Source organism: Salvelinus fontinalis, chromosome 18 (assembly GCF_029448725.1).
Source record: "Salvelinus fontinalis isolate EN_2023a chromosome 18, ASM2944872v1, whole genome shotgun sequence".
Classification (NCBI taxonomy): domain Eukaryota; kingdom Metazoa; phylum Chordata; class Actinopteri; order Salmoniformes; family Salmonidae; genus Salvelinus; species Salvelinus fontinalis.
The window spans coordinates 26967892-26994981 of NC_074682.1; the positions used below are offsets into that span (position 1 = coordinate 26967892).

General features: G+C 44.7%; 1 protein-coding gene across 12 annotated transcripts in view; it reads left to right on the forward strand.

Moving 5' to 3' along the window:
* The first annotated feature begins 1196 nt into the window (after window positions 1-1196).
* LOC129815233 (ERC protein 2-like) overlaps window positions 1197-27090 on the forward strand; it is a 96383-nt gene continuing 70489 nt past the window's right edge. For all 12 annotated transcript variants that reach the window (XM_055868825.1, XM_055868830.1, XM_055868834.1 and 9 more), the window contains exons 1-2: window positions 1197-1306; window positions 10345-11181. In XM_055868825.1, the coding sequence (XP_055724800.1) occupies window positions 10504-11181 (678 nt within the window). In that variant the 5' untranslated portion in view covers window positions 1197-1306; window positions 10345-10503. The remainder of the gene's footprint in view (window positions 1307-10344; window positions 11182-27090) is intronic.

Here is a 27090-nt window from a genome sequence, read left to right on the forward strand (position 1 = left end):
GTTGTCCCACCTAGCTATCTGAAGATGTGGTTGTCCCACCTAGCTATCTGAAGATGTGGTTGTCCCACCTAGCTATCTGAAGATGTGGTTGTCCCACCTAGCTATCTGAAGATGTGGTTGTCCCACCTAGCTATCTGAAGATGTGGTTGTCCCACCTAGCTATCTGAAGATGTGGTTGTCCCACCTAGCTATCTGAAGATGAATGCACTAACTGTAAGTCGTCCTGGATAAGAGCATCTGCTAAATGACTAAAATGAAAAATGTAAATACAATAAAAAGATAATCCTATCCGAACAATTCTATCTGCTTCAGGTATGGCTTGCTTTGAGAAGATTCCTGTTCTTCACTGCATCGCTCTCTTCTGTTCTATTTTCTCTCCCTCTGGTCTCCCTGCTACAGTAGGTGGTAAACATCTGTCTTCATCCAAACTCCATCCATTCCCAGTACAACTGAAAAGTTTCCCCCCAAGGGACATGGGTTTATTCCATTCAAGAACAAAATATTATCCTACGTCCAGAGGCATTTTCCTGAATTGAGGATACTCCCTACACCTCCCCACACCTCCCCACTGAGCCCCACTATTCCCTATATGCATGCACTACTTTTAGTGCACTATATACAGTAGGGAATAGTGCACTATATAGGGAATAGGGTGCCATTTGGAAAGCAGAAGGCAGCCAAGCAAATCAGAGCACTCTCAATGCTATGAGCTGAGCATAAAATGGGCCTGAGATGCTTCAACCAATCAGCACAGACTATTTTGCATGAGACACATTTAGAAAAGGTCATAAAATCAGCACACAAATGATAAGAGTTATAGGGGATGACAAGCCTGGATGAACTGTAATCTCTGTTGAACACAGTAGTTAATGGTGCATAATAGTGATTGATGGCACAGTGGCTGTGAAATTAGACTAGATGATATTGGGGGTGGCGGGGGTTGGCAAACTGCACCAGCCAGTTACCAAACAATTCCTCAACTAACTAAATAAGTTGTTAAACCTACACCCCCCATATTACACCCGTGAGGATGGTGACCATAAAAAGCAGGGAGGTTAATGATTAAGTCTGATACATTTGTGAGTTGAAAAATTAGATTTCTATTTTGGGATTACACATTCACGTTTCGATGGTTCAATACTCTGCTCTCTTTTGACTGTCCCTTTAAATCAGACTGTGCTGCTCTGTAGTAGGTAGCGAGAGAGAGCGCGTGTCCGCTGCCCAATGACAGCGCAGGATGCTAGACTGGTGTGAATGGAGTTGCTGTCTCTGAAAGGTGATGGAGAGGAATTAACTGTAGAAAAAGGTAAATTTCTATTTGATTTATTCAAGATCAATGCTGATATGTATGATATAGAGCAGTACTGACTCACTAAATGTGTAAATAGTGAAGTGTTTTCGATGTGTGCGTAAAACATCACTCCCAATCCTTTCGTTGGATTGTATAGTAGATGCATGCATGGGAAAAACGTACGGTAGGCAAGGTAATTTGTAGTCACTGTTTTTATCATGTATAGGCCCATTTCACTCATTCGATCCGGGTGAAAATCTAATTTGATTGTCGGCTCATTTCGAGTAGAATCGGTGTCCAGGAAAGGTGAAAGAATTGCATATGTGTCTATTTAATTTTCAATATAAAGGATTTCGAGGGCGTTAGAATCGTATTTTATCTTAATAGGGCCCAGTGCTCTGTAATGTATACGGTTTTATACATCTAGTGGCTAACTGTCATACACTATCACATTGCATTTAGATAAAATGTATATAGTCCCGAGAAACACGAAATATCACGGGCATGACAGTGACAATTCGACATGTTAAACGTCTGTCATGCCCCAGGGTTTCATTATATCATATATTTCCTTATTAGAATAATTCAGAGGGAAGCATTTTACAGATGAGGTCATTATGAATTAGAAATATTTTACAATATTGATACCTGGATCTTATTGATACTGTATGTCATTTAGGATATTTGGCAACTAAACATTATCGTTTTATGTTCCAACAATTTTTTAAAAGCGATATGAGAAGAACCCTACAGCTACATGTCCCCCCTCAAACTAATGAACCCCCTTTAGAAATTGACATTTCATGTTGGCTAACTGACAAAGGTGACAGCCATTAGGAAAAACGTTTTTCTGCTATCTGATCTCAACCAATAATGAAAGGCAAGGGGAGTGATTTCAATTGTGGGGTTGGGTGTCTTGTCAATGGTAACGCTTGATGATGGTCATTCAATATTATGTAGCCTACTTAGTAGCCCATATACATAATTTGCCCCACGTAATTATTCTGCACAGTTGTAGCCTATGCAGCTGACCTCGTGCGGCACGAGTCGTGCCGATTTTGAGTACATTTTAAATAACGTCCTGGTGTGAATGTTTGTATTCAAACTCTAGCCTAAGGTACCGTATGCATGATGGCTGAAACATTGACCATTTACATCCATTTGTGACTAGAACAATGATACCACATTGGCGTGTAATTATGTGATTTATAATGATATTTAGAGAGACACTGCTGTGGTCTTATGTGGATTTCGATTCCATCATGGCAAGAGTAAAGGCCACCAAAATAAAGGTTTTCAAAGGTTGTGCGTGGTTGATGAAAGGAAAATGACATGGCCTTATAGAAATGTAGACAGCCCCAAAACCAAAAGCATCATTATTTATTTACACAGAAACACCCAGGGCCTATATGTGCGACCAATTCCGTGCCACATCTCTGAATCTCCGACGACAATTTCTTCTGCACAGTCCTTCGCTTATAGTTATTTTGGCCCTCGCAAACACCACAGCTGCTTACGCCTATCTGCCGCATAACACCTGCCTTTATTAGGCTAAGAATATTATCATCGTCTGGCTTGTTGATTGCATATGCAAATATATGCAATGTGTTTGACTCTTGGTTCAGCACAATGGACAGCACCGCAGTTAGCGCTAACGCTGTTTGTGGATTCAGCACTGATGTTGGGTCGATTCTGCGCTACAACCCCTGACCGCGTTAATGGGAGAGGATTGTAGGCTCCTGTGTTGATGTGGCTTCACAGACAGAAGACATAGGCTTTAGCTCAGTGGGATAGCAAGGTATTGTTGCACCCAGGAGACCTGGAGTTTGAACCCAGCTGGCCACATGCAGTTCTTGATGCTTTTCCAACATTTCCACTACAGACTTTACAAACAATTTGTAGCCATTGGCAGCCAATTGAAGATAAGAATTGCCAGCCTCCTGATATGCATGTTGTTTAACTTCTTTGAGCTTAATTAGCTACAGCCTCTGAGGGACTGACTGCTGAAAAAGCAACTTGTTTAGCCAATACAACTGCTTCAGTCCTCTCAGCTGATGTAGGCTGACATATTACACCCTTTCCAATGGATTTCATTTGATTCACTCTGTCATTTTGTATTTGTAACACTCGCATCCCATTTTAAAGCTTCTTGTTGCAGAAAACTGTCATCGTGTTGTTGTAATTGCCTCTACTTATGTATTTTCTCACAGGTATTTCTTCAATATTTCTATCTTGTCCCCAAAATGCTTAGCCATGACCCAGATCTGTTTCTGCTGTCTTGCCAAGTCCTATGGTCATTGTAATTTCCAAACACTAGGCTGTAAAATACTTTCATTACCTCCAATATCCTTGTGGCACTTCATAGACAGACATACAGCCATATCACATCACTATTTGATTCTGAAAGGGAGAGGTGGTGCAGTGCTATAGGCAAAGTCAGGTCTGGCTGTAGGGCAGACACATAATGGTTCCGGTAAAGATAGTGGCCATCTTGTCCTCGCCCTTACCCTGGCATGGAGGGAGGAGTGAATGGTACAGGTGACCAGACCATCTGTAGTCACTCTCACATTTCCTTTCTCCTTCCTCTATCCACCCACACCGGAATTCACAGGAATACTCTTTTTTCTTGCCTTTTCAAACTTAAGTTAGCGTGGTGTAAGAGGACTGCCAACCCAGGTGCTTTATCGCTGTAAGCCCAGACAATGCAGTCACCATGGAAACCATGTCTTCTGAGAAGATGATGCAAGTGTGGCCCGGAAGGAAGGAAGAATACAGCCCAGTTATCACCACAGACAGACAGACAACACCATCCCTTAAAACAGCCCAGTTATTCTGATAATACATTTACATTTGAGTAATTAAATGCAGACACACTTATCCAGAGTAACTTACAGTTCATCTAAAGTTCTCAGGCCATCTTAAGATAGCTAGGTGGGACAACCACATCTCAGTCATCTTCGTCATAATACAACCAATCAAATCAAAATGAGAGGGCAGTGGGAGGGACCATGAAGAACAGCTACAACCAATTAAATGTTTGACTTGATAATAGAATCTTATTAGAAATAAATGGAAAGAAAGGAAGGAGGGAGGGAGGGAGGGAATAAAATGGAAGATGCTCTTAGACATATTGCACTTTTTTACACTGGAGCCTAACAAAATGAGTCTGTTCCCAGATCTGTTTGTGCTTTTGCCAACTCCATTAAGTTGGCATGATAGCACAAACAGACTGGCACTGGGACAAATAAATACAATGTTAGATTGACACTGAAGAGCCTGGGTATAACACACAGCCTCATAACATGAGGTAAAATAAGTGGTCTAACAATAACACATCTAAAATCTAAAAACATTGCATTACATAACACTTACATACAACCACCATGTGGCTCAAAGATGATTGGCTAGAGTCTGAGAGTGCTACTGGGAGTGGCTAAGTGTTGCGAAATTCCAGTAACTTTCCCAAAATCCCAGAAACCCTGCATTTTTGGAAAACCAGAGAATTTTGGGAAAGTTGCTGTAAATGTGTGACACTAAAGTGTTTAGAAGACTACTGATGGTACTGGAAAATCTAGAACCTGATGATGCTGCTTGATTGTTGTAAAATTGTATTTTAGGGTACGTCCCAAATGCCTCACCATTCCCCATATAGGGCATCACCCCTGACCAGGGCTCTGGTCAAAAGTAGTGGACTACACAGGGAATAGGGTGCTACCCGGGACACAGCCATATTCTCATATTCAGTTGTAGAATCTGACTACATACAGACATAACCACCACTTTGGATACCTAAAATACCTGAAACTTAATAATATTCAAACATGTACACGAAATGTACATTATCATTACTTCCTCACAGAAAATCAGCAAACCAAACTGAAGAAATATATAAACACATTATGCAATCATTTCAAAGGTTTTACTGAGTTACAGTTCATATAAGGAAATCAGTCAATTAAAATAAATTCATAAGGCCCTAATATTAGAATTTCACATGACTGGGAATACAGATAAACACATACCTTAAAAAAATGGGCCTCACAAAGGGCCTCAGGATCTCATCACGGCACCTCTATGCGTTTAAATTGGCATTGATAAAATGCAATTGTGTTCGTTGTCCGTAACTTATGCCTGCACATACCATAACCCACAGCCACCATGGGGCCCTCTGTTCACAACGTTGACATCAGCAAACCGCTGAGCCACATGACGCCATACACCTGGGGTTTTTCTCAATATGCATACTACCGTGCTGCGCACTCTCATGCGCCAAGTGCCGTCTCCGAGGACGTTTTCTTGAGTATGTTCTTGTGATGACGAGAGTGTGGAGAAAGGATAAAACGTTACATTTGAGAAGCACTTGCTTCTCCCCATTCACCAAACTTTCTTTCAGCTAAGACAATGACAACAATAGAGACCAAACAAGATATACACAAAGCAAACATTTTGTTTCATAATTATCAGCTGGATTTATGTGAATCCTTGTAATCTAGCTAGCCAAACATAACCTAAAACTAATGTTATGCAAGGTACAGTAGATGTCAATTCTTCATGGGTAGCTAGCTAACAATTCTTTGTGACTAGTCAGTTAGCCCTATTGACTTACTATGGACTTACCCATTTACTGAACCTTCCTTCTTCTAGCCAGGACAGTGGCAATAGAGATGAAACAAGATATACACAAAGCAAACGTTTTACTTCATAACTATCAGATAGCTATATGTGAATCGTAATAATGTAGCTAACCAGATAGTATAACAGGCAAAAATTACCTAAAACCAATGTTATCGAAGGTAGATGTCAATTCTTTGTGGGTAGCTAGCTAACAATTCTTTGTGGCTATCTGGCTAGCTAACAGTAGTAGCTAGCCAGTTAGCTCTATTGACTTATTATGGGCTTGCGACCTATTCACACTACAGTGGGTATTGTAGGCAGGTAACCATGCCAAAATGAACACAGCATGTATTTATTAACGTATCAATATACAATATTGTAGTCAGGCAACATATGAGATGTGAATAGGCAGCATTTCATTCCGAAGTAGGAGTGTATTTGCTCTCGCTTCAGCTCAAATAATGATTTCAAGAAAATGTTCTTCATTTTTTAAGTGGTTGCATCCTATTTCTTTGCATACTTTCCGTTGAAGCTTGCATCGATGCTTCAAAAAAATTTACAAACGGAGTACGCATTCGAGAAGTGCCCTCTGTGCTCCGTTTCGCATATTTGGACTCATGCTCCTACGGTCTCATGCTCCAATTTGCGTGCTCGGAACACGGTGGTATGCATTTTGAGAAACACCCCTGGTCTGCGGTTGTGAGGCCGGTTGGAGTACTGTCAAATTGTCTAAAACAACATCGGAGGCAGCTTATGGTAGAGAAATGAACATTCAATTGTCTGGCAACAGCTCTGGTGGACATTCCTGCAGTCAGAATACCAATTTCATGCTCCCTCAAAACTTGAGACATCTGTGGCATTGTGTTTTGTGACAAAACTTTACATTTTAGAGTGGCATTTTATTTTCCTCAGCAGAAGGTGCACCTGTGTAATGATCATGCTGTTTAATCAGCTTCTTGATATGCCACGCCTGTCAGGTGGATGGATTATCTTGGCAAAGAAGAAATGCTCACTAACAGGGATCTGAACAAATTTGTGCACAACATTTAAGAGAAATAAGCTTTTTGAGCATATGGAACATTTCTGGGATTTTTTATTTCAGGTCATGAAACATGAGACCAATACTTTACATGTTGCGTTTATATTTTTGTTCAGTGTAAAACAAAAACAGTTGAATGGATTTGTAAGTATAGAGAGGGAGACGTTTTGAGCACATTTTACATGCTCACACTCAGACCAACACGCTGTAGTGTACACACACATGTGCATGTACACATTATTACGCTACCCCCCCCCCCCCCCCCCCCCACACACACACACACAGAGCAGCCAAAAGAATAATAGCAATTATGTTGGTAAATCCTTCAGAGCTCAAAAAAATGTCTTGTTTCTGTACGAACAAGTTATTCCCACAGACAGACAGACAGCACCATCATCACTTAAAACAGCCATTCATCTTTGGGTTTCTCCTACCAGAACCCTATTTGCTTCCTGTACCTCCTGAGCCCTTTGATAACACTGGGCGAGCATCCCAAATGGCACCTATTCCCTATATAGTGAACTACTTTTGACCAGGGCACATAGGGCTCTGGTCAAAAGTAGTGCACAATATAGGGAATACCATCTGGGACACACACCATATGCTGGAGGCTGTAACCGCTCAGCTAAATTTGACGACTCTGGTGTATAATGACTCCACATGGAATTGAGCTCACATGCACACTCCTACTGTGCATGCTAATGTGCGTCCAGCAAACACTAGCAGTAGCCTACAGTGGGAAGCATTACGTTCACATACCGCTCTGTACTCTGTTTCCTAGGTGGGAATTACAATTAATTTGAAACATAGATTTAAATGGCTGGATTAAATCCGTATCACCAAAGTATCGTGGAAGACCCGCCTAAAAATGTAAAGGTAATTTCCGATTGAGCCGGCGTATGCAGCGTTTACCGTGAACTGTGACCGCTGGAACATTTGTGCTATAAAGTGGATCTTCAGCGTTAGAGACTGAATAGAGCCCTTAGCTATACCATGACAGCACAGCTGTATGATGTAGGTCTATAGATGGACAATTACAATACATTTGTTTTACCCTTTGATAATGTGCCATTAATACAACAGCAGAAGCTCCATTTGTCTTTATTTTTAGCACAAAAGATGAGGTACACTTGCTGCCATTCTGCCTTCCCCTGGTTCCTATTCATTAGTGCAAACCGTAGCAAAACAGTTTGCAACGGAAAATGAAAACCAGTGTTAATTATTCAACAAGATTAGGGTAGTCCCTCCCTGTTTCAGTCCATTTTCTTCCGTTTGGTGTCTAGTGAATGTGACCCTGGGGTGTGGAGGGATAAGAGTGATTACATATGGCTGAGTGCTCCAGAAGAGGAAATGGAAGCTTGCGCAACTCTGGGGGATGTAGTCTCTAACTGATACCCAGTCACTCACTAAGGTGACTGCTTATTGACATGTATTATATATTATTATAAACTGGGTGATTCGAGCCCTGAATGCTGATTGGCTGAAAGCCATGGTATATCAGACCGTATACCATGGGCATGACAAAACATTTATTTTTACTGCTCTCATTATTTTGGTATCCAGTTTATAATAGCAATAAGGTACCTCGGGGTTTGTGATATATGGCCAACATACCATGGCTGAGACCTGTATCCTAGCACTCAGTGATGCGTCGAGCCGAAGAACAGCCCTTAGCCATGGTATATTGGCCATATACCACACCCCCTCAGGCCTTATTGCTTAATTATACCATGCCATTGTTGAATACGTTTTTCTGATTGGCATGAAGGGGGCATTCTAGTGTGTGCATTATTTCCCATATAACGCACAGTAGAATTCAATGCCTGTAGTTTATTCTTACATGTTCTATGCTTGAGTTGCTTTTGACAGCAAAAGTCAAATTCATAACATTATTGGCATTGTTGAATTCGATTTTCATAATGGCAAGCTAGGACTGATTGTTGGTTAGCTAAACTAGTCTGTTTGTTTGGTTACCACGGCAACTACTATCTAGTCAACTTGCTAGCTCTTCAGTGGATGTTGAACACATTTCTAGAGGCAAATGTGTTAAAGCGGCAACAAACACTCAAACTGGACAGTTTTATCTGAATCTCTTCATTCAAAGACTCAATCATTTACACTCTTACTGACAGTTGTGGCTGCTTTGCGTGATGGGGCTCCCGAGTGGCGCAGCGGTCTAAGGCACTGCATCTCAGTGCAAGAGGCGTCACTGGTTTGAATCCAGGCTGTATCACATCCGGCCGTGATTTGCCTCTAGAAGAGTCCCATAGGGGACAATTGGCCCAGCGTCGTCCAGATTTGGCATAGGCTGTCATTGTAAATAAGAATTTGTTCTTAACTGACTTTGCTAGTTAAATAAAGGTTACATATAAAATACAAATGTATTGTTGTCTCTACCTTCTTGCTGTTTGTGCCCAATAATGTTTGTACCATGTTTTGTGCTGCTACCATGTTGTGCAACTGCCATGTTGTGTTGCTACCATGTTATTGTCATGTTGTGTTGCTACCATGCTGTGTTGTCATGTGCTGCTGCCTTGCTATGTTGTTGTCTTAGGTCTCTCTTTATGTAGTGTTGTGTTGTCTCGCTTGTCGTGATGTGTGTTTTGTCCTATATTTTTATATGAGAGGGCTTTTGGTAGGCCATCATTGTAAATAAGAATTTGTTCTTAACTGACTTGCCTAGTTAAATAGCGATGGTATAAAAGAAACTATTCAGCGAGGGGCTATGCGTTCTCTGGAAAATAATGCAACTCCATGGAAGGTCAGTTCCTTGAGGAACACACCTTCCACGACGTTCATTATTTTCCATAGAACGCATAGCCCCTCGTTGAATATCATTTGCCTCGGAGTGTCAGATGGGCATGGCACGTGGTTTTATGCCTTTATGATACTATAGTTGCTATACTATGTACTACTATGCACAGTAGGATAGGTGTTCTCTGCTTTCTGACTGGGTCAGCACTAATAGGACTGGGATGAGTGCCTGGGCCGGGGGAAACCAGGGTGATGCTGTGATTCCCAGTGGGTTCACTTAGAATTGGAATCCCTTCCTGGAACATAAACCCACAGAGCCACAGGCTGGTGACTCACTCACCCAGCTGTCAATGTGAACAGGAGGAGAGCAGCTCTTTACAACACCACACCCACCAAATCCTACAGGGGGGTTAGTGTGTGTGTGTGTGTGTGTGTGTGTGTGTGTGTGTGTGTGTGTGTGTGTGTGTGTGTGTGTGTGTGTGTGTGTGTGTGTGTGTGTGTGTGTGTGTGTGTGTGTGTGTGTGAAAGAGAGAGAGAGGAATGTTTTTTGTATATGCTTTTGAAGTTATTTTATTTTATCTAACACATAAAATATGCAGCTGATTTCTTGTCATTATGATGACAAATTCTTCTCCCATTTCCACAGATCTGTCGACGTTGAGGCCCTCCACCCACACAGGCATGCAGTGAGCCACCTATGTGTCTCACAGAGAGAGGTTACACTGTGATCGTTGCAGCGCGCCCCTGGTAAGGACCCTGTGGCGTGCGTCCGGCCAGCCCAGGCCACACCTCCCTCACCCAGGACATGTACGGCAGTGCCCGAGCAGTAGGCCACATCGAGAGCAGCCCTGCACGGTCCCCACGACTGCCTAGGTCCCCCAGGCTGGGCCACCGGAGGGCCAGTAGTGGGGGTGGGAGCAGTGGAGGGGGCAAGACGCTCTCCATGGAGAACATCCAGTCTCTAAACGCTGCCTACGCCACATCCGGGCCCATGTATCTGAGCGACCATGAGGGAGTGGGCTCCACCGCCACCTACCCCAAGGGCACGATGACGCTGGGGCGTGCCTCCAACCGGGCCATGTATGGGGGGCGTGTCACGGCCATGGGCAGCAGCCCCAACATCGCCACGGTGGGGCTGGGCCACCACACTGACCTGCTGTCCTACAGCGACCTCGGCTCCCTGTCCATGCTGCAGCACCACCACCACCACCAGGGGGTGCCGTCTGCCCTGCTGCGGCAGGCGGTACGGGGTGGTGGGGGGGAGCTGCTGGAGATGCAGGCCACACTCCGGGACATGCAGCGGGAGAACGACCTGCTGAGGAGAGAGCTGGACCTGAAGGACAGCAAGCTGGGCTCGTCCACCAACAGCATCAAGAGCTTCTGGAGCCCCGAGCTGAAGAAGGAGAGGATGATACGTAAGGAGGAGGCGACGCGCACCTCCGTCCTCAAGGAGCAGATGAGGGTGACTCACGAGGAAAACCAGGTAGAACACAACATGCCTTCTCCCCTCCTCTCTCCTATGCTACTTCTTGGTAGTATACACTTGGTGGTGTGTAGTTGGAAGTCCACACTTGATAGTGTGTACTAGGATTAGTGTGCACTTCTACAACTCAATCTCCCTTTACATCTCACTTCGACATCTGTCCCCTCTCTCTATGTTTCTTTCTGGATCTCTCTCCCTTCTTGTCACAGTTTCTCACTGTTCTCGCTCCTGTCTCGTCACTAACTATTCTCTTTTTGTCCCAAGGTATTCTCTGTCTCTACTCCCTGATGTCCAATAATTATCACACCGTCATGTTTATTTAATACATGTGGAAACCTTTTTGGAAAGAGGTGTTGGTGGCCATAAATGTTTCATAACCCACTCATCCCCCATTTAGAGGAGTCCTCAGAAAGAATGGGAGGGATGGACGGAGGAAGGTGGATACGCATGCAGTAAGAAGCTTCTAAAATAATCTATCTAGATTCCACAGTATCTTACTGTGGTAAAATCATAATTGAGTACAACTTCGCAACTCTACGTTTCAGTGCAGCACACCACACACTGTACAGTATATCAAATATTGCACTTTGTTAAAGCTTCCTGGTTCGTCCTAGTTTGTTTTTCTGGAGGCTTTATCCAAATTGTACCCAAGAGATTGTGCCCAAGTGATTGTTAGGCTGCAGTACGGCCACAGCTGATTTTAGGGATTTGGCCACAGCAGTGGTGGCTGGTGGGTGGAGATATAGGAGGACTGGCTCATAATAATGGCTAGAATGTAGTGAATGGAATGGTATCATGTGAATGGAATGGTATCCATGTGAATGGAATGGTATCCATGTGAATGGAATGGTATCCATGTGAATGGAATGGTTTCCATGTGTTTGTGGTGTTTGATATCTTTCCATCCATTCCATTTCAGTCATTACAATGAGACATTCTTATATGTCCGCACACCAGCCACCACTGAGCCACGGATGGATGATGTAAGGGCTATGTCCACAGCCAAATGTGATTTGATTGGTCTCTGTGCCTTCCCCCTGTATGTTGGTTGTGAGGGTGTGGAGTTAGTTACATATCTCCCACGTCTCCAGTCTGCAGGAGGTTCAAGGATTGGAGAGGAATGTCAAGGACAAAGCAATGTCTGAGACTCTCTCCCTCGCTCTCTCTCGCACCCTCCCTGTCTGATCTTCTCCCTCTTTCCTCTCCTGATCTATCTATCTATCTATCTATCTATCTATCTATCTATCTATCTATCTGTCAGTCATTTTCTTTTCCTGACCCCCCTCTCTCCTTTCTCCTCCACTTGACCACTCTATATCACCCCCTTCCTTCTCTGTCTCTCTTTTCTCGGTCTTCTGCAGGGCACCATATGGGATATCTCTGAAATACATTATGACATAAAGATTGATCAGATGGAAATAGATAGATCTGTATACCTAACAATATGGGCAAAGCCAGATGATAATGACATAATACACTATATATACAAAAGTATGTGGAAACCCCGAATCCAAATTAGTGGCTTCGGCTATTTCAGCCACAACCGTTGCTGACCGGTGTATAAAATCTAACACACAGCCATGCAATCTCCCTAGAGAAACATTGGCAGTAGAATGGCCTTACTTACGAGCGCAGTGGCTTTCAACATGGCACAGTCATAGGATGCCACCTTTCCAACAAGTCAGTTCATCAAATTTATGTGAAGTGGAAACGTCTAGGAGCAACATCGGCTCAGCCGCGAAGTGGTAGGCCACACAAGCACACAGAATGGGACCACGTAGTGCTGAAGCTATCTCGTAAAAATCACCTTTCCTCTGTTGCAACACTCACTACCGAGTTCCAAACTGCCTCTGGAAGCAATGACAGCACAAGAACTGTTCGTCGGGGCCTTCCTGAAATGGATTTCCATGGCTGAGCAGCTGCACACAAACCTAAGATCACCATGCACAATTCCAAGCATCGGCTGGCAGTTCGCCGCCATTGGATTCTGGAGCAGCGGAAACGCATTCTCTGGAGTGATGAATCACGCTTCACCGTCTGGCAGTCCGACGGACAAATCTGAGTTTGGTGGATGCCAGGAGAACGCAACCTGCCCCAATGCATAGTGCCAACTGTAAAGCTTGGTGGTGGAGGAATAATGGTCTGTGGTTGTTTTTCATGGTTCAGGCTCCTTAGTTCCAGTGAAGGGAAATCTTAATGATACAGCATACAATTACATTGTAGACGATTCTGTACTTCCAACTTTGCTGCAACAGTTTGGGGAAGGCCCTTTTCTGTTTCAGCATGACAATGCCCCCGTGCACAAAGTGAGGTCCATACTGAAATGGTTTTTCGAGATCGGTGTGGAAGAACTTGATTGGCCTGCACAGAGCCCAGACTTCAATTCCATCGAACACCTTTGGGATGAATTGGAACGCCGACTGCGAGCCAGGCCTAATCGCCCAACATCAGTGCCTGACTTCACTAACGCTCTTGTGGCTCAATGGAAGCAAGTACCCACAGCAATGTTCCAAAATCTAGAGGAAAGCCTTCCCAGAAGAGTGGAGGCTGTTACAGCAACAAATGGGTGACCAACTCCATATTAATATTAGACTTTTGGCCATGTAGTGTATATCTAACATCCAGGATGTCTTGCTTTCATACAGTGCATTGAGGGTGTGTGTGGTGACCTTGTCATTATCACATGAGAAGTAAAGGATATGAGGATACATAATGGGATAAGACACATCTGTATGATGTATAGATTTATCTCATACAAGAGGCAGAGCCTACATACAGTGTATGATTTACAGATTTATCTCATACAAGAGGCAGAGCCTACATACAGTGTATGATGTGTAGATTTTGTGACATCTACAGTGACATCTACAGTGTGTGATGTGTGTGTGTGTGTGTGCGTGCGTGTGCGTGTGTAGGCGGAGTAAATCCTCTCAATTTTCGTCTTCTTCTCTGACAACAGTCTTGCTCTGATTGCTGTGAATGATATCTCCCTCCCTGGAGACAGAGTTAGCCTACAATAATGAATTGCGTTTGGCTAATAAAAAGCAGCTGTGTCTTGCCAATGTAATTGCTCACTTGTATCTTGAATCACAGAGTTGCGGTTGGGGCATTGTAAGGCAAACAAACACACACACACACACACACACACACACACACACACACACACACACACACACACACACACACACACACACACACACACACACACACACACACACACACACACACACACACACACACACACACACACACACGTACAATGGTTCTGGAGGGTGGAAGAATTCCTCACCCAATAGACTTGTTGAGCTGCTGACTGAAGAGAGTAAATTACATCATGACCAGGAAATCTGACCAGCCTGCTTTTAGCTCAATCCGTCTATTCTAGCAGCCCACTATTAGCCAAAGCACATATTATACATGATTTATTTACTGAAAATACAGTGTGTTCTTTCTTACATCATCATTGTAGCGGACAAAACTCACGAAATATGACTCAACGCACGATTCAAACCCACTCAAACGACTCACAATTAGCCTAGAACTGTTTCATTGAAATGCTAGTTTTCTACTAATGGTACCTTATCATCAAATCATGCAGCACCCTGTGGGTCTTAGCTGAGCTGAAGGTAATGCTTTGGCCACAGCATTTTGAACATTCACCATTTTGATCATTATTTAGCATCAACTCAGGGTCATTATTTAACATCAGCTCATGGTCATTATTTAGCATCCACTCAGGGTCATTATTTAACATCAGCTCAGGGTCATTATTTAGCATCAGCTCATGGTCAATATTTAGCATCAACTCTGGGTCATTATGAAACATCAACTCTGGGTCATTATGAAACATCAACTCTGGGTCATTATTTAGCATCAACTTAGGGTCAATATTTAGCATCAGTTCATGGTCATTATCTCGAGGTCTTTATTTAGCATAAACTCGAGGTCATTATTTAGCATAAACTCGGGGTCATTATTTAGCATCTACTCAGGGTCATTATTTAGCATCTACTCTGGGTCATTATTTAGCATCTACTCTGGGTCATTATTTAGCATCAACTCAGGGTCATTATTTAGCATAAACTCGAGGTCATTATTTAGCATAAACTCGGGGTCATTATTTAGCATCAACTCAGGGTCATTATTTAGCATCTACTCTGGGTCATTATTTAGCATCTACTCTGGGTCATTATTTAGCATCAACTCGGGGTCATTATTTAGCATCAACTCAAGGTCTTTATTTAGCATAAACTCGAGGTCATTATTTAGCATAAACTCGGGGTCATTATTTAGCATCAGCTCCGGTTTTGTTGAATAAGTCATCCAGTTGAGTTGAGCACACTCACGCTGTCAAACACTGCCATCCCAACTCATAATGGTGTGTGTGTGTGTGTGTTTGTCCCTTTGTTTGTAACAACGTGTGTTTGTGTTAATGCATGTGTGTGTGTGTGTGTGTGTGTGTGTGTGTGTGTGTGTGTGTGTGTGTGTGTGTGTGTGTGTGTGTATAACAACGTGTGTGTATATGTGTTGTTATAGCTGGGCTGGAGCTCTGCTGCTGAGCCAGGCAGTCAGCAACCATCATCACAATCCCCAAAATGGAGGATAGACTCACATATCACTGCTGTGGTAATGCCCAGACACACCACTGGCACACATTTTCCACAGATGAGATTGATGGTTCCTGATAAACTGCCATATTTCTCTGATCTGTAATCTTCTGTTAGTCGTCTCATCTCACGTGTGAAGACACACGCATGCACGCACATATACATTTACACACATGGCCACACACACACACGCACACGCACACGCACACACACACTGATTTGTAGTGGCAGTGTTAGTCTCACAGCAGGGGAACAGTTCTCTTTCCTGTCGGCAGTTCTGCATTATAATGGCCAGCAGCCAGCCCCCTCACTCAGCCTCAGTGCTCCTTAGATCCAACTGGCCTGTAACCAGACTGTAGCCTCCTCCCAGGTTGTGGGAATGTGTGTGTGTGTGTATGGAGCCCACTAATCTACTGTGTGTGTGTGTGTGTGTGTGTGTGTGTGTGTGTGTGTGTGTGTGTGTGTGTGTGTGTGTGTGTGTGGTTACAAATGTGTTGTTGTGCCCACTGTTCATGGGTGTGGTAGGCTTGTATTTATTTTTAACAAAGATGAACAGAATGTGTGGTAATCAAAGACGATTAGAGTATTGTGCAGTATAATATATCATTTAATAGTCATGGATGTGCAGTAATCACATGAATATGTATTATCCCAGACACCTTGGACCCACTCCAATGTGCATACCGCCCCAACAGATCTACAGATGATGCAATCTCTACTGCACTCCACACTGCCCTCTCCCACCTGGATAAGAGGAGCACCTACGTGAGATTTCTGTTCATTGACTACAGCTCAGCGTTCAACACCATCGTGCCCTCCAAGCTCATCACTAAACTAAGGACCCTGGGATTAAACACTCCTCCTGGATTGACAGACGGATATTCCTGTGACATCTAGTTTTAACCTAAGCTTTTAACATGACCGGTTTAAACCAGGGAGGATGGGAAGATAGGAGAGGTGTAGAAAGGACATGAGAAGAGTGAGTTAGCTATGGGTTATATTTTGACGCTAAGGAAGAGGAAGAGAGAGAGAGAGCGAGAGAGAGAGAGAAGTGAGGAGATGAGAGGCCTCAGAGTGAGTAACATCTTGGCCCCATATCACAGACAGGGTTTAAGTCTAGATCAGAGAAGAGGAAGCTGGATGGAGGAGTGGAAGGGATAAGTGGAGAGGAGGGGATGCATGGATAGGAGGGGATGAGTGGAGAGGATGAGTAGAGAAGAGGGGAGGGGATGAGTGGAGATGAGGAGAGGGGATGAGTGGAGATGAGGAGAGGGGATGAGTGGAGAGGAAGGGAGGGGATGGGATGAGTGGAAGGAGGGAGAGGATGAGTGGAGAGGAAGTGAGGGGGAAAAGACAGTTCAAGAAGGATGATTCATGAGAAGGGAGGAAATAATGGAGAGAGAGAGGAAATTAGAGATATGAGAGATGAGTAGAGTAGAAATAAGGGTAGATTAGTCAAAGCATTACCAGATCAGCTTGTGCTTCCTTGTCCGCCATCTATCCATTATGTACAGCAGAGGCATGAGACAGTTGGACTGAACAGTAAATTCCTGGAGCCAGTGTGCAGGTCTGGGATTATCGATCCGGCTGGAGTAACGCTCTGCAGCGCTTGGCCTTCATAGAGCTCCGTGGTTTAACGAAGCGGAGTGGAGCTGTCAGAGTGTTCCAGATGGAAACGTGCCAGCCGTAGCCACAGCAAAAGAGTCACAATGCATTTCAGCCATTTGTGTGAATTTGTATTTGTCATCTCAGGTCAATATGGCTGATTCTAGATTTGTTTTAGTCAGATACTTTGAGCTGTACTGAAGCAGGGAAATGCCTTATATTCCTCTGGTGAAGTTCATACTACTGTAGTAGTCAGTGGTATGAGTGAATAGTAATGTTGAAGCAGATGACTGTGTCTTTCACCTGAACCTCAAAGGCCTTCAGTGTGTGCGAGTGCGATGTTCATACAGCATGACAATGTGTGTGTGCGTGCATGTGTGTGCATTTGTGGTGGCTGAGAGTGTCTGTGTGTGTGTGTATGTGGATGTTTGTGTGTGTATGTGGATGTTTGTGTGTGTGTGTGTGTGTGTGTGTGTGTGTGTGTGTGTGTGTGTGTGTGTGTGTGTGTGTGTGTGTGTGTGTGTGTGTGTGTGTGTTCACGTACATTGGTGGATATGTGCATGCGTGTGTGTGTGAGCTAGAGGTCTTCATGGGTCTAACAGACCTGAATTCTGATATCTGACCCGAGACCCGAGCAGGTCCTGGTCCCAAATTCAGATTTTTGTCTCAGATCTGGGTCTGGTCTGATATATTTTTATTTTTAATACATTTGCAAAAATGTCTAAAAACCTGTTTTCGCTTTTTCATTATGGGGTATTGTGTGTACAGTTGTGGCCAAAAGTTTTGGGAATGACAAAAATATTAATTTTCACAAAGTCTGCTGCCTCACTTTGTATGATGGCAATTTGCATATACTCCAGAATGTTATGAAGAGTGATCAGATGAATTGCAATTAATGGCAAAGTCCCTCTTTGCCATGCAAATGAACTGAATCCCCCCAAAACATTTCCACTGCATTTCAGCCCTGCCACAAAAGGACCAGCTGACATCATGTCAGTGATTCTCTCATTTTACAAAGGTGTGAGTGTTGACGAGGACAAGGCTGGAGATCACTCTGTCATGCTGATTGCCTTCGAATAACAGACTGGAGGCTTCAAAAGGAGGTTGGTGCTTGGAATCATTGTTCTTCCACTGTCAAACATGGTTACCTGGAAGGAAAAACGTGCCGTCATCATTGCTTTGCACAAAAAGGGCTTCACAGGCAAGGATATTGCTGCCAGTAAGATAGCACCTAAATCAACTATTTATCGGATCATCAAGAACTTCAAGGAGAGCGGTTCAATTGTTGTGAAGAAGGCTTCAGGGCGCCCAAGAAAGTCCAGCAAGCGCCAGAACCGTCTCATCAAGTTGATTCAGCTGCGGGATCGGGGCACCACCAGTACAGAGCTTGCTCAGGAATGGCAGCAGGCAGGTGTGAGTGCATCTGCATGCACAGTGAGGCGAAGACTTTTGGAGGATGGCCTGGTTTCCAGAAGGACAGCAAAGAAGCCACTTCTCTCCAGGAAAAACATCAGGGACAGACTGAAATTCTGCAAAAGGTCCAGGGATTGGACTGCTAAGGACTGGGGTAAAGTCATTTTCTCTGATGAATCCCCTTTCCGATTGTTTGGGGCATCCGGAAAAATGCTTGTCCGGAGAAGACAAGGTGAGCGCTACCATCAGTCCTGTGTCATGCCAACAGTAAAGCATCCTGAGACCATTCATGTGTGGGGTTGCTTCTCAGCCAAGGGAGTGGGCTCACTCACAATTTTGCCTAAGAACACAGTCATGAATAAAGAATGGTACCAACACATCCTCCAAGAGCAACTTCTCCCAACCATCCAGGAACAGTTTGGTGACAAACAATGCCTTTTCCAGCATGATGGAGCACCTTGCCATAAGGCAAAAGTGATAACTAAGTTGCTCTGGGAACAAAACATCGATATTTTGGGTCCAAGGCCAGGAAACTCCCCAGACCTTAATCTCATTGAGAACTTGTGGTCAACCCTCAAGAGGCGTGTGGACAAACAAAACCCCACAAATTCTGACATTACTCCAAGCATTGATTATGCAAGAAAGGGCAGATTGCAGAGGTTTTGAAAAAGATGGGTCAACACTGCAAATATTGACTCTTTGCATCAACTTCATGTAATTGTCAATAAAAGCCTTTGACACTTATGAAATGCTTGTAATTATACTTCAGTATTCCATAGTAACATCTGACAAATATATCAAAAGACACTGAAACAGCAAACTTTGTGAAAATTAATATTTGTGTCATTCTCAAAACTTTTGGCCACGACTGTAGATTGATTAAGAAAAATAACAATTGAATCCATTTCAGAATAAGGCTGTAACGTAACAAAATGTGAAAAAGTCAAGGGGTCTGAATACTTTCCGAATGCACTGTAATTGTCATGGGTCTCGGATTTGTGCAATTAAAATTGATTTACCGACTGGACCTGATTGGACACGTCCTCTGTTCATTTAATGTGTGTGAGGTGATGAGACCAGCGCGAGCTTGTAATCTGTGTCAGTTTATTGCAAGTCTTTCAAACAGGTAACTTACAGTGCCTTCAGAAAGTATTCATACCCCTTGATTTATTCCACATTTTGTTGTTTTACAGCCTGAATTCAAAATGGATTAAATAAATAAAAATCTTACCCATCTACACACAATAACCTATAAAGACAAAGTGAAACATGTTTTTAGAAATTTAGCAAATTGATTGAAATGTAAATACATAAATATAGGTTAGAATCATCTTTGGAAACAATTTCAGCTGTGAGTCTTTATGGGCAAGTCTCTAAGAGCTTTGCACACCTGGAATATACAACATTTACACATTATTCTTTAAATAAATCTTCAAGCTCTGTCAAGTTGGTTGTTGATCATTGTCTTTCAAGTCTTGCCATAGATTTTCAAGCCCATTTTGGTCAGAACTCTAACTAGGCCACTCAGGAACATTCAATGTCACCTTGGTTAGCAACTCCAATGTAGATTTGGCCTTGTGGTTTAGGTTATTGTCCTGCTGAAATTTTAATTTGTGTCCAAGTGTCTGTTGGAAAGCAGACAACCAGGTTTTCCTCTAGTATTTTGCCTGTGCTTAGCTTTATTCCATTTATTTTTATCCTAAAAAACTCCCTAGGCCTTGCTGATGACAAGCATACCCATAACATGATGCAGCCACCACCATTCTTGAACAGTGGTACTCAGTGATGTGCTGTGTTGGATTTGCCCCAAACATAAAACTTTGTATTCAGAACAAAGTTAATTTCTTTGCCACTTTTTATTTTATTTTATTTTTTTACTTTAGTGCCTTACTGCAAACAGGATTCATGTTTTGGAATATTTTGTATCTGTGCAGGGTTCCTTCTTTTCACTCTGTCAATTAGGTTATTATTGTGGAGTGACTTCAATGTTGTTAAACTATCCTCAGTTTTCTCAGTTTTCACAGCCATTGCACCCGGTAACTGTTTTAAAGTCACCATCAGCCTCATGGTGAAATCCCTGAGTTTCCTTTCTCTGGCAACTGAGTTAGGAAGGATGCCTGTATCTTTGTAGTGACTAGGTGTATTGATACACCATCCAAAGTGTAATTCATAACTTCACCGTTCTTCGCGAGGCTTTGGAAAACCTCCCTGGTCTTTGTGGTTCAATCTGTGTTTGAAATTCAATACTCGACTGAGGGACCTTCCAGATAATTGTATGTGTGGGGAACAGAGATGAGGTAGTCATTCAAAAAATCCTGTTAAACACTATTACTGTGAGTGAGTCCATGCAACTTATTTATGTGACTTGTTAGGCACATTTTTACTCCTGAACTTATTTAGGCTTACAATAACAAAATGGTTTAATACTTAGACTCAAGATATTTCAGCTTTTTGTTTTCAAAAATATAATTCCATTTTGACATTTTGGGGAGTTGATTGTAGGCTAGTGATACAACAAACTGTGGTAAAAGAGTCGTGATTACTTTCTGAAGGCACTGACTATCTGTTTTGCAGTAGTAGCTTATCTGGCAAATTTAAAGAAATGCATGTTGCTGTTGGGAACATGGCATCTTTCTCCCGGTCTCTCTAGGGTTTAGGACACATAACTGTGGATCATTTGGCCAATATCACTCGTTTATTGATTGCGCTATTTTTACATCTGTTTTTCCACAGGCCTTTTCGGAACGGGTCCGACTGTCCTCTGGTCCGTTCAGAACGGGTCCGACTGTCCTCTGGTCCGTTCAGAACGGGTCCGACTGTCCTCTGGTCCGTTCAGAACGGGTCCGACTGTCCTCTGGTCCGTTCAGAACGGGTCCGACTGTCCTCTGGTCCGTTCAGAACGGGTCCGACTGTCCTCTGGTCCGTTCAGAACGGGTCCGACTGTCCTCTGGTCCGTTCAGAACGGGTCCGACTGTCCTCTGGTCCGTTCAGAACGGGTCCGACTGTCCTCTGGTCCGTTCAGAACGGGTCCGACTGTCCTCTGGTCCGTTCAGAACGGGTCCGACTGTCCTCTGGCCCGTTCAGAACGGGTCCGACTGTCCTCTGGTCCGTTCAGAACGGGTCCGACTGTCCTCTGGTCCGTTCAGAACGGGTCCGACTGTCCTCTGGTCCGTTCAGAACGGGTCCGACTGTCCTCTGGTCCGTGCAGAACGGGTCTGACTGTCCTCTGGTCCGTTCAGAACGGGTCTCCATTTAATACTTTTTTATGCTTTTCGGGTCAGGTGGGAAAGACACAGATCCATCTCTAGTGGAAACCTGTGCCAGTGTGTTCCTCTTGTTTGTTGTTTTCAACCTCCCTGTGTGTAACAGGTTGTGCTACTCTCTATGACGGTGAAACCTGTCACTGACGCATGCAGCCCCCGTCAGCAAACGGATGACTGGCCTGCCCAGATATTAAGAATGAATGATGGTATGTCATGTAGCATCATGTATCTGCTATATCCAGGACATCTAGTCCACCATCCCCTCAATGTGTATCCTTACTGTGATGTCTAACAGTCTCCTACATTAGTGTTTCTCAATCCTGGCCCTGGCACTAACCCACCTTATTCAAATCAAAGGCTTGGTGATGAGTTCATTAGTTGAATCAGGTGTGTTAGTGCTAGGGCAAGAGGGTCCCCAGGACCAGGACTGAGAAATACTGTAGACCTACATTATGGTCTAGTAGTCCATTATGCTCTGACCACTACTTTCCATAGTCACCTAGTACTTCACAAGCCATCTGGTTTAGAACATGCACCAGACAGAGCGGGAGAGGAAGAGGGAGATGGAGGAAAAAGAGAGGCAAAGGCAAAGAGAGAAGCATAGGCAGAGGGAGAGGAAGAGGCAGAGGTAGATGCAGGGAGAGGAAAAGGCAGAGGTAGAGGAAGAGGAAGAGAGAGGCAAAGAGAGACATAGGCAGAGGGAGAGGAAGAGGAATATGCAGGGAGAGGTAGAGGAAGAGGCAGGGAGAGGCAGAGGCAAAGAGATAGGTATAGGCAGAGAGAGAGGAAGAGAGGGAGAGGAAGAGAGAGTGGGAGTGGGAGATGCAGGGAGAGGAAGAGGGAGAGGCAAAGAGAGAGGCAAAGAGAGAGGCAGAGGGAGAGGAACAGGGAGAGGCAAAGAGAGAGGAAGAGAGAGAGGGAGAGGCAGGGAGAAGCAGAGGAAGAGGGAGAGGCACAGGCAGGGAGAGGATGAGGCAGAGGGAAAGGCAGAGGCAGAAAGAGAGGGAGATGCAGGGAGAGGAAGAAAGAGACTGAGAGGAAGAGGCAGGGAGCGGTAGAGGCACAGGGAGAGGAAGAGGGAGAGGCAGAGGCACATCTATATGCTATGAATGTTCATGCAATGCTCAGGGGCGGCAAGGATGGGGGAGGAGAGGGGAGGATGAGGAGGGTAGGATGTGGAGAGGAGAGGGGAGAATGGGGAGAGGAAATGAGGGGAGGACGGGAGAGGAGGGGAGGATGGGGAGGAGAAGAGGGGAGGATGGGGGTGGAGAGGAGCGGAGGGTGGGAGAGGAGAGGATAGGAGGGGAGTTGAGGAGAGGAGGGAAGGGTGGGGAGAGGAGAGGAGAGGAGGTTGGGGAGAGGAGAGGAGGGGAGGATGGGGAGAGGAGAGGAGGTTGGGGAGAGAAGAGGAGGGGGGGTGGGAGAGGAGAGGAGGGGGGGATGGGAGAGGAGGATGAGGGAGGAGATGAGGGGAGGATGAGGAGAGGATGGGAAGGGGAGAGAAGGGAGGATGTGGGAGGGCGGAGGGGGGATGGGGAGAGGAGGGGGAGGATGGGGGAGGAGAGGAGGGGAGGACGAGGAGAGGGGAGGATGAGGAGAGGAGGATGAGGGAGGAGAGGAGGGGAGGATGAGGAGAGGATGGGAGAGGAGGGGGATGTGGGAGGGAGGAGGGGGGGTGGGGAGAGGGGAGGAGGGGGGGTGGGGAGAGGGGAGGATTGGGAGGAGAGGGGGGAGGATGGGTAGAGGAGAGGAGGGGAGGATGGGGAGATGGGAGGATGGGGGAGAAGAGGAGGATGAGGAGAGGCTGGGAAGAGGGGAGGTTGGGGAGAGGAGGATGGGGAGAAGTGGATGGGAGGATGGGGGAGGAGTGGATGGAGAGGATGGGGAGGAGAGGGGGAAGGATGGGGAGAGGAGAGGAGGATGGGGAGGAGAGGGGGGAGGAGAGGAGGGGAGGATGGGAGAGGAGGGGAGGATGGGAGAGGAGAGGATGGGGGAGGAGAGGGGAGAATGGGGAGAGGAAATGAGGGGAGGACGGGAGAGGAGGGGAGGATGGGGAGGAGAAGAGGGGAGGATGTGGTAGAGAAGAGGGGAGGATGGGGGTGGAGAGGAGCGGAGGGTGGGAGAGGAGAGGATAGGAGGGGAGTTGATGAGAGGAGGGAAGGATGGGGAGAGGAGAGGAGAGGAGGTTGGGGAGAGGAGAGGAGGATGGAGAGAGGAGAGGAGGTTGGGGAGAGAAGAGGAGGGGGGGTGGGAGAGGAGAGGAGGGGGGGATGGGAGAGGAGGATGAGGGAGGAGATGAGGGGAGGATGAGGAGAGGATGGGAAGGGGAGAGAAGGGAGGATGTGGGAGGGCGGAGGGGGGATGGGGAGAGGAGGGGGAGGATGGGGGAGGAGAGGAGGGGAGGACGAGGAGAGGGGAGGATGAGGAGAGGAGGATGAGGGAGGAGAGGAGGGGAGGATGAGGAGAGGATGGGAGAGGAGGGGGATGTGGGAGGGAGGAGGGGGGGTGGGGAGAGGGGAGGATTGGGAGGAGAGGGGGGAGGATGGGTAGAGGAGAGGAGGGGAGGATGGGGAGATGGGAGGATGGGGAGGAGAGGAGGATGAGGAGAGGCTGGGAAGAGGGGAGGTTGGGGAGAGGAGGATGGGGAGAAGTGGATGGGAGGATGGGGGAGGAGTGGATGGAGAGGATGGGGAGGAGAGGGGGAAGGATGGGGAGAGGAGAGGAGGATGGGGGAGGAGAGGGGGGAGGAGAGGAGGGGAGGATGGGGAAAGGAGAGGAGGATGGGAGAGGAGAGGATGGGGGAGGAGAGGGGGAGGATGGGGAGAGGAAGGAGGGGAGGATATGAGGGGAGGAGAGGAGGGGAGGATGAGGAGAGGAGGGGGGATGGGGAGAGGAGGATGGGGAGAGGAGAGGAGAGGGGATGGGGAGAGGAGGATGGGGAGAGGAGAGGAGGGGAGGATGAGGGAGGAGAGGATGAGAGGGAGAGAAGAGGATGAGAGGATGGGGAGAGGAGGGGAGAGGAGGTTGGTATTATTGGACCGCTTCCTCCAATTCAGTTCCAACATGACTGGATATTGATCAGAGCGAGAGTACAACCTATATAAAATACAACCTCTTATGGCTTCTGTGTAGGTGTGTGTGTCTATTCATTTGTCAATGACTGTGTGTGGGGGTGTGGTAGGAGAATGACTGTGTGAATGGGAGAGGTCTTTGATTATCAAGGTGGATGATTGATTTGCATGTGAGTGTTCATCCAATGCAGTATGTAGCTCTATGATTATAAAATAAGATATCACTGGGATATGAGGTAACAACAGGACCAGGCCTACAGTATGTTAAAAGATGCTCAACATGATTAAAAGACAAAAAAGCTATTGTGATTGTGTTGAATAGTTTTGGGAAAGAAAGATAATAAAAAACTGGAGCTGGAGGAACCCCAGAGAACATTATTTAGTGTTGAGGTGCTGACTAACGGGGGATAAACTGGAAGCTTGAAAAACAAAGAGAGTCGCACAGTCTATGTATAAACGCCCAGCAATTTATTGGGTAAACCACAAACGTTTCGGTGTCACAAAGATAATTTGTACAAATCCAAATAACTTCACAGATCTTCATTGTAAAGGGTTTAAACACTGTTTCCCATGTTTGTTTAGTGAACCATAAACAATTAATGAACATGCACCTGTGGAACGGTCATTAAGACACTAATAGTTTACAGACGGTAGGCAATTAAGGTCACATTTATGAAAACTTAGGAAACTAAAGAGGCCTTTCTACTGACTCTGAAAAACACCAAAAGAAAGATGCCCAGGGTCCCTGCTCATCTGCATGAACGTGCCTTAGGCATGCTGCAAGGAGGCATGAGGACTGCAGATGTGTCCGTACTGTGAGTACTAAGACAGCGGTACAGGGAGACAGGACAGCTGATCGTCAGTAACATACGGTTACTGACTACACTTATACATTCATACATAATGTTACTGAACACACTAATACATTCATACATAATATTACTGACTACACTAATACATTCATACATAATATTACTGACTACACTTATACATTCATACATAATGTTACTGACTACACTAATACATTCATACATAATATTACTGACTATACTTATACATTCATACATAATATTACTGACTACACTTATACATTCATACATAATGTTACTGACTACACTAATACATTAATACATAATGTTACTGAACACACTAATACATTCATACATAATGTTACTGAACACACTAATACATTCATACATAATATTACTGACTACACGAATACATTCATACATAATGTTACTGACTACACTAATACATTCATACATAATGTTACTGACTACACTAATACATTCATACATAATATTACTGACTATACTTATACATTCATACATAATGTTACTAACTACACTTATACATTCATACGGTACATAATGTTACTAACTACACTTATACATTCAAGTCCGTCACTGGCCGCGGGCAGCATTTGGTACTTTAACGCACGCACACATTCATCACTTCTCCCTGCTCCGTTATCAGATAACAATGTGGCTCGACACACAAGTTAACTTCTCTATCTTAGTATATACATTTCACACTTACTTCAGTAACCGATTATGGAATAAATAAATAAACAGACAAGTGTTCATATTTAATATAAGTAATATTTATTATACTTATCGATGTTGTGGATGAGCGAGTTGTTTGTTTGTTCTGTTCCTCTCTCTCTGCATCTCTGTAGTTTCCAGGTATGCTGGATAAGGACCAGAGCTAAGGGATTGGGCTGACTATATAGTGCCTGTCCCAAATGGCTCATTAATGTAAATGGGCATATTGAAAGATACTGTCAGTAGTGATGTAATGTTGTAAATGTTATATTGTGATATTGTTTCATAAAAAACGTGTTGCAATGTATATACTTTAGTATGTTTAGTTAAATAGAAAATGTAGGTTTGTATAGGTAATTGCTCAATTAATTAGGGTTAATTGTTCTGAGGGGAGGGGCTAGCCCTA